Below are 12,797 nucleotides of genomic sequence, written 5' to 3'. Positions count from 1 at the left end.
CCATGCTTCCCAAGTTTTGGTGTGCACACATACTGTGCTAGGTGCCCCATGTCTAGAACCCAGACACAGTGAATAAGGATCCTCTTAGTTTGAGAGGTAATGTATTTCAGATATAAACAGCTTCAGGGAAAATTTAAGTATATCCAGTTATGAGACACACATAATTGACTATTTAGGGAACTTAGGACTGAGGTCCCGATTGAGCATGATTTTGTGCTCTCAGGAAGTGCTTGTTACTCTTGCTTCCTGTTGCTAGATTTGGAGAGTCATTGGTTATATCCAGAAAGGCATTTCATATGTTGCAAGGTACTGGGGATGCTTTTCCTGAGCAGACTGTTGTGCACATATTCCCAACTCTGTTGACAGGCCCATGAAGCCTGTGGTCCCATGGAAATCGATTCAGCACTGAGCACCGTGCAGACCCTGAAGAGTGAACTGCAGGATGCCAAGATGGCTGCCGTGGAGAGTCAGCTGAAGCCACTCCCAGGGGAGACGGTAGGAAATGTTGGTGGCAGCTGGGGTCTGGGACTCTACCTCTGTTAGGATGTCAGGACATTTTTAGAGTTGGGGGGGAGGGGTGGTCATTGTGTCTTAGTTTCAAGTGTTTTTAATGCAAAGCCCTAGAATAGCCACATTTCTCTAGAACAGTGTTATGATAGAGATGGCCCTGAGGGGGCCTCTGGTGATGGGCCTGTGTGTACCTGCCTGGGGTGTGGCTGGGGATAACCAGGTATCAGTTCCTATTCATCCCTCTTTTCCATAAACAAGACCTGCTGGCGTTTGAGGCCAGTGTTCTAATCCTGCAGGCTTTTTCTGAAAAGAATGCCCAGTGCAGGTGGAGGAGCCATGTTTAGACCTAGGAGTTCTGGCTTCTTGGTCCAGGTTGTGTCATCCACTAGCTGTAGGCAAGTCCCAATCTCCTCTAGGTCTAAAGTATTTTATCTATGAAATGGGTGGCAATTAAGTTATAAAGATAACCACAGAATATATTTTCAACAGTCATGTTTAGAAAAAATAAATTTCCATAGTGTAGGGCACTGGAGTTGGCAATGGCAAAGCACTTTACTCTAGTAAAGCCACAACAGCAAGTGGAATGTTGGCTCCAGAAATCTAATTTGATCACGTTATGATACCTCCTGATGCCAGTGCCAGGGTTTTCTTGGCTAAAATTTTACCAGTCGTCCTCATTTGTATGTACCTCCTTTCCCTCACTCCTGAACATTACTAATAAAATAGCTTCATTTATTAAGCACCTGTTACACAGTGTGTACACACACAGTCAGCCTAGTTTATCCTGTTGGTAACCTAATGAACAAGTGTTGTTCACCCCATTTTACAGCTGGAAGAAAAGAGGTGCCGTGTTCTCCTCAATGTTACCTGGCAGTTAGCATCAGAACCATGGGTTGAACCCAGATCTATTGGATTCCAAAACCCATGCCTTGATCTTTCACACTGAGAACTTTTACTCTTAACTACTGCTGCTCTTTGGATAAAAACTAAAAACTTTTAGAGTATAAAAGGACTATCAGAACATCTAATTTACCGTTGAACAATGCCTGGTACAAAGGAAGCACTCGGAAAATATTTGTGAAATCAAGCTACCCCTAATTGTAAAAACCAAGAAACTCAGGCAGTCACTTAACTAAGGTGCCCCGGCTAAAGAGACAGTCGGTATTGTCTCCTGGGTCAGCAGCTTTGCAAAGTAGTCCAGGTATCCCTTTGCAGACTTCTGTGCTCCAGGAGCCCATGACACATATTCTGCCTTCACATAAAACAACTGGTCAGTTAGAATGCAAGAAACATCCTGTAATTTTTAAAGAAATTGTTTGCCCTTAACAAATGTGTGTACTGTGTTATACTGTTGGCTACAGTGGACCAGGCTTTGTTTTTCACTTGAAGGAAATGCCTCTCTTAGAAAACATGTTGTGGGGTGAAAACTGCATACATTTCCTGATGCTTTTCTGAATTCTCGCAGTGCGCCCGAAAGTTCTCTTCCAAAATGTTGTCCTCATCTAGTAATTGAATAATTACCCTTACCCTAGGCCTCTATTGACTTTATTCTCTGAATTATTTATTCCGTTGGCCAAGCAAGATGATGTGCTCGTCATGGGAAGCAAGCTCTTTGCCCGTTTTCATAATCTCATTTACCATCCCAAACCTCTATTCCTATTGCATTTCCTTCTGGTTAGAACTCCGCAAAGTATAATGATCAAATTGAACAATGTTAATGGTCCCACATGCCAGGAAGGTGGAACAGCTGGATGTCTGCTCACTTCCTGCCAAGGCATAATTAATTCTCACTAAGGATTTGTTGCAGACTTTCTGAATTAGCTTCTGAAAGCATAATACTAATAGCTACCATTTGTTGAGTACCTACAGTAATTCTCTGAAAACCTTCTGAGCTAGATACTGTGATCTCAGGACACAGAGACTTGGAGAGTTCAGTGACTTACCCCAACCTCTCACAGCTAGCAAGTGGGGGAAGGAAGCAGAGGGCAGGGTGTGAACTCATTTGTTTATCCTGAAGCCTGGGTTTTTTCCCCTCTATCACCCTACTTCTTAGTGCCATTGGTGTATTAGGTGGGAAAGAGTTGAGGCCCAAAGTTTTATCTGCATTATTTTGGGGCTAAGACTTTAGTGGACGATTTGCCTCTTCTAAGCTGTCTTCCTCCTTGAATATTCTTACAGCTGGAAAAATGTGCTCAGGACCTGGGAAGTACATCTAAAGCAGTGGGCTCCTCCATGGCGCAGCTCCTGACCTGTGCTGCTCAAGGCAATGAGCACTACACAGGTGAGACTCACACCCTTCGTGATGCCCTGAGGCCAGGTACAGACCACTGGGCTGGTGGGGGAGTTTGTTGATTTGACAATGAACCTGACTTTTTTATTTCAGCAGTTCAACACACATTTTTCAAGCACTTTCAACATGCTTGTTACTGGGCTTGATGCTAAGCATACAAAGACTAATCAAATATGATTCCCCCAAACTATTTGAATCACCCCAATTAGACTATAAGCAGATTGTAATTATAGACCTCTGCAACTGTGTATGTCTCTTGAAATCCCACTAAAGGAGAGAAAGAAAGAAAAAGTCAAAGAAAATGAGAGAGAAGAAAACAAATAAGATCTCAATGAAGTTGTCGAAGATGGAAGGAGACAGATGAGTGGTAACTGAGAGACCCCAATAAATCAAAACCTAAAGGTGTCCAGGGATAGGGAAGCCAACAAGAAACAAGCTGATTGGTGCTGCAAAACTCTGGGAGGGTTTGAGCCCTGGAGACACTGGTACCCCTGAACCAGGAGTACTGTATAAGGAATAGAATGTATAAGGAAAAATACCTGGTGATACCAAAAAAAAAAAGAATGTTATCACAGTAAGAAGTCTGTTTCTCTCTAAAATGGAGACATCAAGAAGTTTCAGTATTAGCCCAGTACTTGAAAATGAGAACTACATCAGGACTTCCCTGGTGGCACAGTGATTAAGAATCCACCTGCCAGTGCAGGGGACACAGGTTCAAGCCCTGGTCTGGGAAGATCCCACATGCCGCAGAGCAACTAAGCCCATGCACCACAACTACTGAGCCTGCGCTCGAGAGCCTGCGAGCCACAAATGCTGAGCCCACGATCTGCAACTACTGAAGCCAGCGTGCCTAGAGCCTGTGCTCTGTGACAAAGAGAAGCCACCGCAATGAGAAGCCCGCGCACCACAACGAAGAGTAGCCCCTGCTCACCTGACTAGAGAAAAGCCCGCACGCAGCAACGAAGACCCAACACAGCCATAAATAAATAATTAAATAAATCCATCCATCCATCCCTCCATCTATCCATCCATCCGAAGAAACCTTAAAGAACTGAGTGGCTCTATAAGTAGGAATCAGGTGAAGAGGAGATGGATTGTTGCTTTTGTTATATAGTAGTACAGCTTGAATTTTTTTTTTTTTTGAAATATACATTACTATTAAAGAATAACATACATCCAGAGGAGAGCATAAGTCCTAAATGTATATCTTCTTGAGTTATCCCAAATTGAATGCACCTGATAAAACCCCACCAAGATCAAGTAATGAGCATTTTTGGCATCCCAGGGGAATTGCTGGGTCATAGGCTGTGCGGCCACTCAGCTACAGTCCTTCCTGCGGTATCTGAAAGTTCCACTTGTTCTACATCCTGGTCACCACATCTGCTTTGTTAATATTAGCCATTCTGTTGAGTGTGTAGTAGAATCACATTATGGTTTTAGTTTGCATGTCCCTGAGGAACAGTGCAGTTGAGGATATTTTCAGTTTATCAGCCATTTGGATACCTTCTTTTGTGAAGCATCTCTTCATCTCTTCTGCCCATTTTTTAAAAATATGAGTTTTCTGCCTTCTCCTTATTTATTTTCAGGAGTTAGTTAGTCACATATATATGTGTTTCTTGTATCTTGTGGCTTACCTTTTCACTGTTTTAAAGGTGTTTCTTGATAAACAAAACTTAAATTTTAATATAGTCCAATTTACACTTCTCCTTTATGGTTAGTGCTTTCTGTGTCTGGTTTTAAAATTTTGCTTCTCCAAGTCATGAAGATATTCTCCTCTGTTATAGTCTAAAGGCTTTGTTGTTTTACTTCCATATTTAGAACTATGATCCACCTGGAATTGAGTTTTATATGTGGGCAAACAGGGTCCTAGTGTAGTTGTTTTTGCACCAGGGCATCCGTCCATTTGACCCAGCACCACTTTCTGAAGCGACCCTCCTCTCCCCAGTGGTCTTGAGGGCAATTTCATTATAAATTAAGGGCATAAATGTGAGTCAGTTTCTGAACTTTTGCCTCTTTTTCATTGCTTTAATTGCCTGATCTTACCTTAGTACCATACTTTCGTAATCATTGCAGTTTTATACTAAGTGTTAATATCTGATAATGTGAGTCCTCTGACTTTGTTATTTTTCCTCAAGTTAGTGCTGACTTTCCTTGGCCCTTGGTATTTCCACTTCTATTTTAGAATCAGCCTGTCAATTTGTACCCTCCCCCCAAAAAAAACCCCTTTTGCTTTTTTGTTTGTTTGTTTGTTTTTTGATCGGGGTTAGCTGAATCTGGGGATAATTGAAATCTTTACATTACTGAGTCTTCTAATCTGTTAATGTGGTATATCTCTACATTTATTTAGATTTCCTTTCTCTCAGTACTGTTTTATAGTTCTTTTGCATAGAAGTGTTTGTTTTCATTATAGTGTACGTCATAAATCTTGTCCCATCCTTTTACTTTCAGTTTTTCTCTATGCTTATATTTAATGCACGTGTATGCATGCATACCTATGCATATCATGTAGTTGTTCTTTCAGAGGGGGAGGAGTTGTTTGTTGGTGTGACAGTATTTTCCATTCAATTGGAGTACTTGGTCTGTTTATATATAATGTAATTACTGATATATTGAGGTTTGAATTTGTCATCTTACTATTTCTTTTCTATATGTCCTACGTATCCTAGGTTCCTTTTTCTCTCCTCTCTTGCCTTCTTTCAGATTTATATGTGCTTTTTGAAATCTATTTCTCTTCCCTCGATTAGTTTATTAGTTGTACATTCACTGCCTATTTTTGAACAATTTTTTTAAAGTATAATATAAGTTAGTATGTTTATCTCTTCCTGGACAGTGCAAGAATCTTGGGACACTTAAACTTCATTTACCTTTCTTCCAACTCATTCATTGTTGTTGAGTGCTTTAATTCTACATATGTTTAACCTCCTCAATACTGCCTTAAAGTTGTTTCATAGTCAGTATTGATTAAATGCTCCTCCATATCGACCTTTCCATTGCTGTTCATTCCTTTCTGCATCGCAAATTGCTTCCACCTGGGATTATTTCCTGTCTGCCTAAAGAACTCCCTGCATTAATTCCTTTAGTGTGAGTCTGCAGTGACCAGTTCTTTCAGTTGTTGTTTGTTTAGAAATGCCTTTGTTTAGCCTTTATTTTTGGTAGATAATTTTACGTATTGTAAAATTTTAGGTTGGCAGTTATTTTCTTCCAGCATTTGAAGATGTTATTCCGTTGTCAGCATTTGAAGATGTTATTCCGTTGTCTTCTGGCTTCCTTTATTTCTGTTGTGAAGTCAGCTGTCACTTTACTCTTCCACAGGTAATGTGGTTTTAGTTTTCCCCTCTACTACTTGGTTTTTTAATTTTCTCAGTCTTTGGTTTTCAAACACTGTGCCTAGAGGAGTTTTGTTTTGTGTCGTTTTGCCTATTTATCCCACTTTGGGTTTTAGTACTCCTTAAAGATGGGATTTGCTGTTTTAGATCAGTTTTGGAAAACTCAACCACTATATCTTCAAATGTTGCTTCTCTCCCATTTTTTTGTCTCCTCTTTGTACACTCCAGTTACCCCCTATGTTAGATATTTTCACTGTTTTGTGTGTCTCCTATGCTCTTCTCTATTTTGGCCATAATTTTTCTTCTCCATGCTTTATTCTGTATGGTTTTTTTTTTTTTTTTTTTTTTTTTTTTTTTTTTTTTTTTTTTTTTTTTTTTTGCGGCACGCGGGCCTCTCACTGCCGTGGCCTCTCCCGTTGCGGGGCACAGGCTCCGGACGCGCAGGCGCAGGGGCCATGGCTCACGGGCTCAGCCGCTCCGCGGCATGTGGGATCTTCCCGGACTGGGGCACGAACCGGCGTCCCCTGCATCAGCAGGCGGACTCTCAGCCACTGCGCCACCAGGGAAGCCCCCTGTATGGGTTTTTTTTTAAATTTATCTGCAGCTCATCATTTCTCCTACCTTCAAACTCTTCTATTGAGTTTTTAATTTTAAATGTCATATTTTTCAGTTTTATAATAACCTTTTGATGGCTTTCTTGTACTTTCCATTTCTCTGCTGAAATTCTCTATCTTGTCATCTAATTTCTTCAACATAGTTTTTACATAAAGTCCAGGTGCAATAACTCCAATGTCAGGATCACCTGACATTGTTATCTGTTTTGTTTTCTGGTTTTTTTTTTTTCTCTTCTTGGTTTTCAACTATTGACCTTATCTCCTCAGGTTTCTGATTTTTTTTAAATTTAATGCTAATCATTGTATTTACATTGTAGAAATAATTTGAGGCTCTAGATTGTGTTTTCTTCCATACAGAGGATTAATCTTTTATTTTAGCAGGTGGTTAAAAAAAGGAGATCACCATAACACTAGTGGAACTGAACTGATTGGATATTGCAAAGTCCATTTCCAGTTTACCTTGTAGGGTGTAGCCCTTTGTGCCTCCTGCCTAAACATCTGTGATGTTTATGAGGGCCATTCTGATTGTTGAGCTCAGAACTATGCTTCTTTTATCTTCCCATCCCCATGCAATTTCAGAAAGTTTTGCTCAGCCTCTCAGTTTCTGGGCAACAGTTTACAAATTGGAAAATGCCTTGAGGGGGAAAGCAGTGTTGTACTCACTTCTCTGTACTTTCTTTCTCTTCCAAGGTCTTGGCTTTTGTTACCTTGGTTCCTTGGTATCTCTCCAGTGCCTTCAAACAGATGTTTTGTCTATATTTTTCCAGAGTTTCTAGTTGTTTCTCTGAGGGGGAGGGTACATCTGCAATAAGTTATTCTTTCCATCACTATAAGGAAAATCCTCTTTGGTTCTTCAAAAACTGTGTATATTTATTACTTTGAAAATAAGAGCACAATAGGAGCACAAAAAGAGTTATCACGGTATAGTGTAATATAGTACCTGCAACAGTAAGAATGTACAATTCTGTCCTCATGAGAGGGTGAGGGAACATTCCAAAGCAGAATTGACACCTGATCGGGGTTTTAAGGATTATTACGACTCACTTAGCATTCAAGGAGAAAGAAAAGTGTATGTAAATTCTTAAAAGCTTAGGGCATATGAGATACGTAGTTTCAAGAATTTCTACACATTCCTGAAATTTTGCCAGATTTTGTGTAGATGATGAAATGGATTTTTAATGAAGGAAAGACTGCTTTACAAGTTGCGTCATCCAATACTGATAACATCCAGGATGACAGACTGTCTAGTTGATGTCTGAAGAACAGCCTAGAAGTATCCCCATTTCATTTTGGCAGGCACCAACTAGGTGGTGGTGGACTTGGGAACAGCATATGTGAAGTCCCAAAGGCAGGAGAAGAAGGCTGATGAAATGAAGTGAGAAGGATCCAAGTAAAAGGCAAGGAGGTAGGGAGTAAGAAGATAAGGCTGGGAAGGTCGGCTGGGGTCAGATTGTAAAAGGCCTCATAAGCCAATTTAAATAAATTGAAATTGAAGCTCAGAGCATGTGAAAATACTGAAGAATTTGCATCTGTGGACACAGTCTCGATTGCCCTTAATGCACTTTGCCCTTCTTTTCATGCGCTGATAAATTGGAGGGAAACAAAGTTGGAGGCAGGGAGACCAGTGAGAGAAGGCTGTTGCATTCATCCAGGTAAGAGTTGTTAGTGGCCTATAGTGGAGATGAAGGATGGATTAAAGAAAAAGAGACCTCATGGTTGTTGGTGATTAGAAGTCGGTAGGAATGGGAATAGGGAAAGCAATACGGACAGCTCTAAGTTTAGCCTGATAGCTGAACAAAGAGCTGTATGAATCACTGTGATGGAGACACAGGGTCATTGGCAGGCATGTTGAGGGCTGGAGTTTAGGGATGCCAGGTTCAACTTTATTATTTTGGCTGCCCTGGGTCTTCGTTGTAGCACACTTGCTTTTCATTGCAGCACGTGGGCTTCTCTGAGTTGTGTCACGTGGGCTCGGTAGTTGCAACTCATGGGCTTAGTTGCCCCACAGCACGCGGGTCTTAGTTCCCTGACGAGGGATCGAACCCACATCCTCTGCATTGGAAGGCGGATTCTTAACCACTGGACCACCAGGGAAGTCCCAGGTTAAACTTGAAATGGATTCAATTTGAAATCCCTGCAGGATATCCACGGAGAGGTGCCCATTAGGCAGCTGGATATTTACCTCTGGAACTCAGTAGAGAAGTCTGGGCTGGAGATAAATATTTCTAAATGTTTAATAAAATGATAATGATTGAAACCATGGGGGTAGCTAAGTTTGTGTAAGGGAGAGTGGTAGAGTGAGAACAATTTTATCAGCTATAACCCCGTGGAACCCAAGTATTTCAGGAGAAGGCTGAGCGTTAGAAATCCTTGAAAGAAACGAGAACATTCGGCCTTGGCGAGACCATGGAAACCAGGAGAGAGGGATGTCTCTCGACTCACAGAGATAATTGCTGCCTGGAAAGACACTGCAGAGAGGGACTTAAGAAGCATCCACTGGCTTAAGGAAAAACAAGGTCACTGCTCTCCCTGTTGAATGCAATTACAGGAAAGTTGAAGAATGGATGGGAAGCAGGGAGAGAGCACGAGTGTGGACAGCTTCTCCCTGGGTGTCAGTTCCCTCGTCCATACCTAAGATGTGTGGGATACTCAGAAGTTAACACATGAGCTGCCACTGGATTAGGTCCTAATGCAGATGTGGTTTTATTTGGCCAGTACAGTGTTCAAAATGCATTTCTTCTCGGCTGAGTACAGTTACGTAGACAGAACCCTTTCCAGATCCTTTGGGACAGATTAAAACATCTTGCATACTTGGTTTTTACCTTGTGAGCTTGATACGTGGTCTAATGCTGTCTACACACAATCTACCTGAATTTTGATCAGGAGTAATTACTATTACTAAGAATTCCCCTGTATTTCATATGACTAATGTGTCTCTTTAAGACTGTTGCTGAATATAATTTGAGATCTAGACAGCAGGAATACTGTGAACGTCATCTGTGTCTTCCAAGGATTGTGGTTATTGAAGCAGGGAGTCTGCTTCAGTGTTTCCCACTGGCAGTTCTGGGGTGTGTTGCACCCTTGACTACAGGAACAATTTGCGGGGGGGAGGGTGGTGATTGCTCGGAGATATGACTCTGATGATTCTCATCATTACCATTGAGAATATTGCTGTGAATTCAGCCACGTACAGCCTTGGATATTCATTGGGCTCCCTGGCATCTGGTGGCCTTGTTTCATCCTTTTGTTGGTGTGGCTTCCACTTTGTGGGAAACCGAATCCCTTCAAAGAGGATTCTTGATGTGCCTTGAGATTTCATAGTGAGTCCTCAAGAGAAAACACGTGGGGGTGGATATACCTCGGCTTTTGGAATTCCACTCTTCTGGTTTCTGCCTTTTGGAAAAATTGTCTGAATCTATTTTTTTTTTTTTTTTTTTTTTTTTTGCGGTATGCGGGCCTCTCACTGTTGTGCCTCTCCCGTTGCGGAGCACAGGCTCCGGACGCACAGGCCTAGCGGCCATGGCTCACGGGCTTAGTTGCTCCGCGGCATGTGGGATCTTCCTGGACCAGGGCACGAACCCGTGTCTCCTGCATCGGCAGGCGGATTCTCAACCACTGCGCCACCAGGGAAGCCCTGTCTGAATCTATTAAAAGCTTTTCAGGAAATAATTTTTTCATGAACATGACTTTTCTAATTGCATATAGTAAATGTTTTATTCTTCCAAAATAATACAACTCAAATAGAAATAGATTCAAGAGTCCATGTGGTAACAAGGAAGGCAAGAGGAGAGGTCTAGAAATCAAAGCCTAGAATTTTCAATGGTCACACCTGTGATCTCAGCCTCTCCTATAACGTGTGGGAAACTGAGACCCAGAGGGAAAAGGCGGCAGCAGTTTAGTCCACACAGCATGTCAGCAGCAGAGCTGGATGAGGTCTTAACCACACCTGGTGGGTGCCCTTCTGAACAAGGACGTCCTTCCACCCTGTGCCAGAAGCTTCAGCATAATATGAATCGGGAGATTAGGTTTGACATAAACACACTACCATGTATAAAATAGATAGCTAGTGGGACCTGATACATAGCACAGGGAGCTCAGCTCAGTGCTGTGTGATGACCTAGATGGGTGCGATACAGGGGGTGGGGGGAGGTCCAAGAGCGGGGGGATATAGATGATTCACTTTGTGGTACAGTAGAAACTAACACAACATTGTAAAGCAACTATACTCCAGTAAAAAACAAACAATAAAACCCTCCTTGATGTCTCCAAAAAAAAAAAAAATGCAGTGACTCTTCTCTTTGGCTTTTTTCTCTCCTTCACCTTGGCTTTACTTATCTTTATGCTTTCTCCTCTGCCATATAAAACACTTTGTTTAAAATGTGTTCATTCCACATGCTGCGCTCAGAAGTGCCATGTGATAAATGGTAGATTGGCAGCTTTGTAATTTGCCTTGATTAGATTGTAGAGTTAGGTCCCAGTTATGTGACTTCCTAACTATTTACAGATGAGCCAGTCTGCAATGCTTGGAAGTTGCTTTATGGATCCCCAGGGCCTTTTGTGTTCTTTCTTGTATTTCGGTGCCTCCTCCCTAGTAAAGAGAGGACCACCTGCTGCGTTTGTGCCCACTCTGCTGAAGCAGCGGCAGTAAAGACCACGCTCAGGGGTGCCTAGACACCATCCAGCCAAAGGCTTTAGATATAGTCACCTCAAAGTGTAGTGAGAGAGCAAGTCATCTGTGAATTTTTCGTGAGGATGTTGTATGTTCTAACAAGAATCCCTTGTAGTTCTCTATCCCAAGGAACACTGTAAAGAGTCTGACCCCGAAGTTAAGAAACCTCAGATCTAAAGGTGTGTCCGTGGACAAGATGCTTCTCAACGCTGGGCCTCATTTGAAATGGTTCGATGAGATGAGCTTTGAGGCTGGCTATTCTGTGGTTCGCCAGGTTCTAGGAGCCTTTTGTTACGTGCCTTGGCATTTCCAGTCTCCTTCCTTTTCTTGGGTGCGCCAAGCACTAGGTACCATGTAGGAAGGCGCCTCTTCTTTCTATGGGAGGTGGTGCTGTAGTTTTTAAGGACTAATTTATATTCAGTTTATCGCCGAATCCCATCATCTTTAGAAGTGAATTTAAAGGTGAGCAGGTACTTCACAAAAGAGGATGTCCAAACAGCCACTGAGTGTATGAAAAAGCACTCAACATCGTTGCTCACTAAGGATATAAGAATTAAACCTCAGGGAGGGACTTCCCTGGCGGTCCAGCAGTTAAGACTCCACGCTTCCACTACAGGGTGCATGGTTTTAATCCCTGGTCGGGGAACTAAGATTCCCACATGCTATACACCCACCAGAACTGGATAAAATAAAAAATCTAACACTAGCAAGTTTGAACCAGGATGTAGAGCAACTGTAACTCTCATATAGTGCTGGCGGAGTGTATAATGGCAAAACCATTCTAAGAAGTGTGGTAGTGTCCTCCAAAGCTAAATATACACTTACTCTATGACCCAGCAATTCAGCTCCTAGATTTAACTCCAAGAGAATCAATTCCATATGTCTACCCAAACACAGGGATGAGAACTTTTCCGGTAGCTTTATTCATAATAGACCACACAGGAAACAATCCCCAAATGCCCAGCCACAGAAGAATGGATAAGCAGATGTTGCTGTGTTCCTATAATGGAATACGACACAGCAAGAAAAAGCAATGTACTGCTATGTGTAACAGCATGGGTGAATCTCACAGCATTATGGTCAGAGAAAGAAACCAGACACAAAAGAGTACATACAGTGTGGTTCCATCAACACGTAGTTTAAGAACAGGTAAAACTAGTCTAAGGTGATAAAAGCTAGAATAGGGATTACTTCCAGTGTGAGAGGATATTGACTGGGAGAGGGCACAGGTGATGGAAATGGTCCGTCTCCATATGGATGGCAGATGCTTGGGGTGTACACATTGGTACAGATTCAGTGAGCTGCCCAGGGAGACTCGTTCACTTTGTTGCATGTAGGTTATGCCCCAATAAAAATGACTGGAAAGAAAAGTGAATTTGAATGATTCG

The 12,797-nt window shown here is 42.0% G+C and overlaps 1 protein-coding gene across 7 annotated transcripts in view; it reads left to right on the top strand.

Annotated features, from left to right (window-relative positions):
* The window catches only part of TLN2 (talin 2), a 463,505-nt gene that overhangs the window by 340,059 nt on the left and 110,649 nt on the right, over positions 1 to 12,797 (top strand). For 4 of the 7 annotated variants that reach the window (XM_067029737.1, XM_067029738.1, XM_067029734.1 and 1 more), the window contains 2 exons: positions 367 to 495; positions 2,689 to 2,827. In XM_067029737.1, coding sequence (XP_066885838.1) covers positions 367 to 495; positions 2,689 to 2,827 — 268 coding nt within the window. The remainder of the gene's footprint in view (positions 1 to 366; positions 496 to 2,688; positions 2,828 to 12,797) is intronic. The other 3 variants (XM_067029739.1, XM_059058563.2, XM_067029736.1) reach the window with 1 other exon arrangement.

Source organism: Kogia breviceps, chromosome 3 (genome assembly GCF_026419965.1).
Source record: "Kogia breviceps isolate mKogBre1 chromosome 3, mKogBre1 haplotype 1, whole genome shotgun sequence".
Taxonomy (NCBI): Eukaryota; Metazoa; Chordata; class Mammalia; order Artiodactyla; family Physeteridae; genus Kogia; species Kogia breviceps.
Note: the sequence above shows the minus strand (reverse complement) of the source record. Positions and strands in the feature narration are given on the sequence as shown.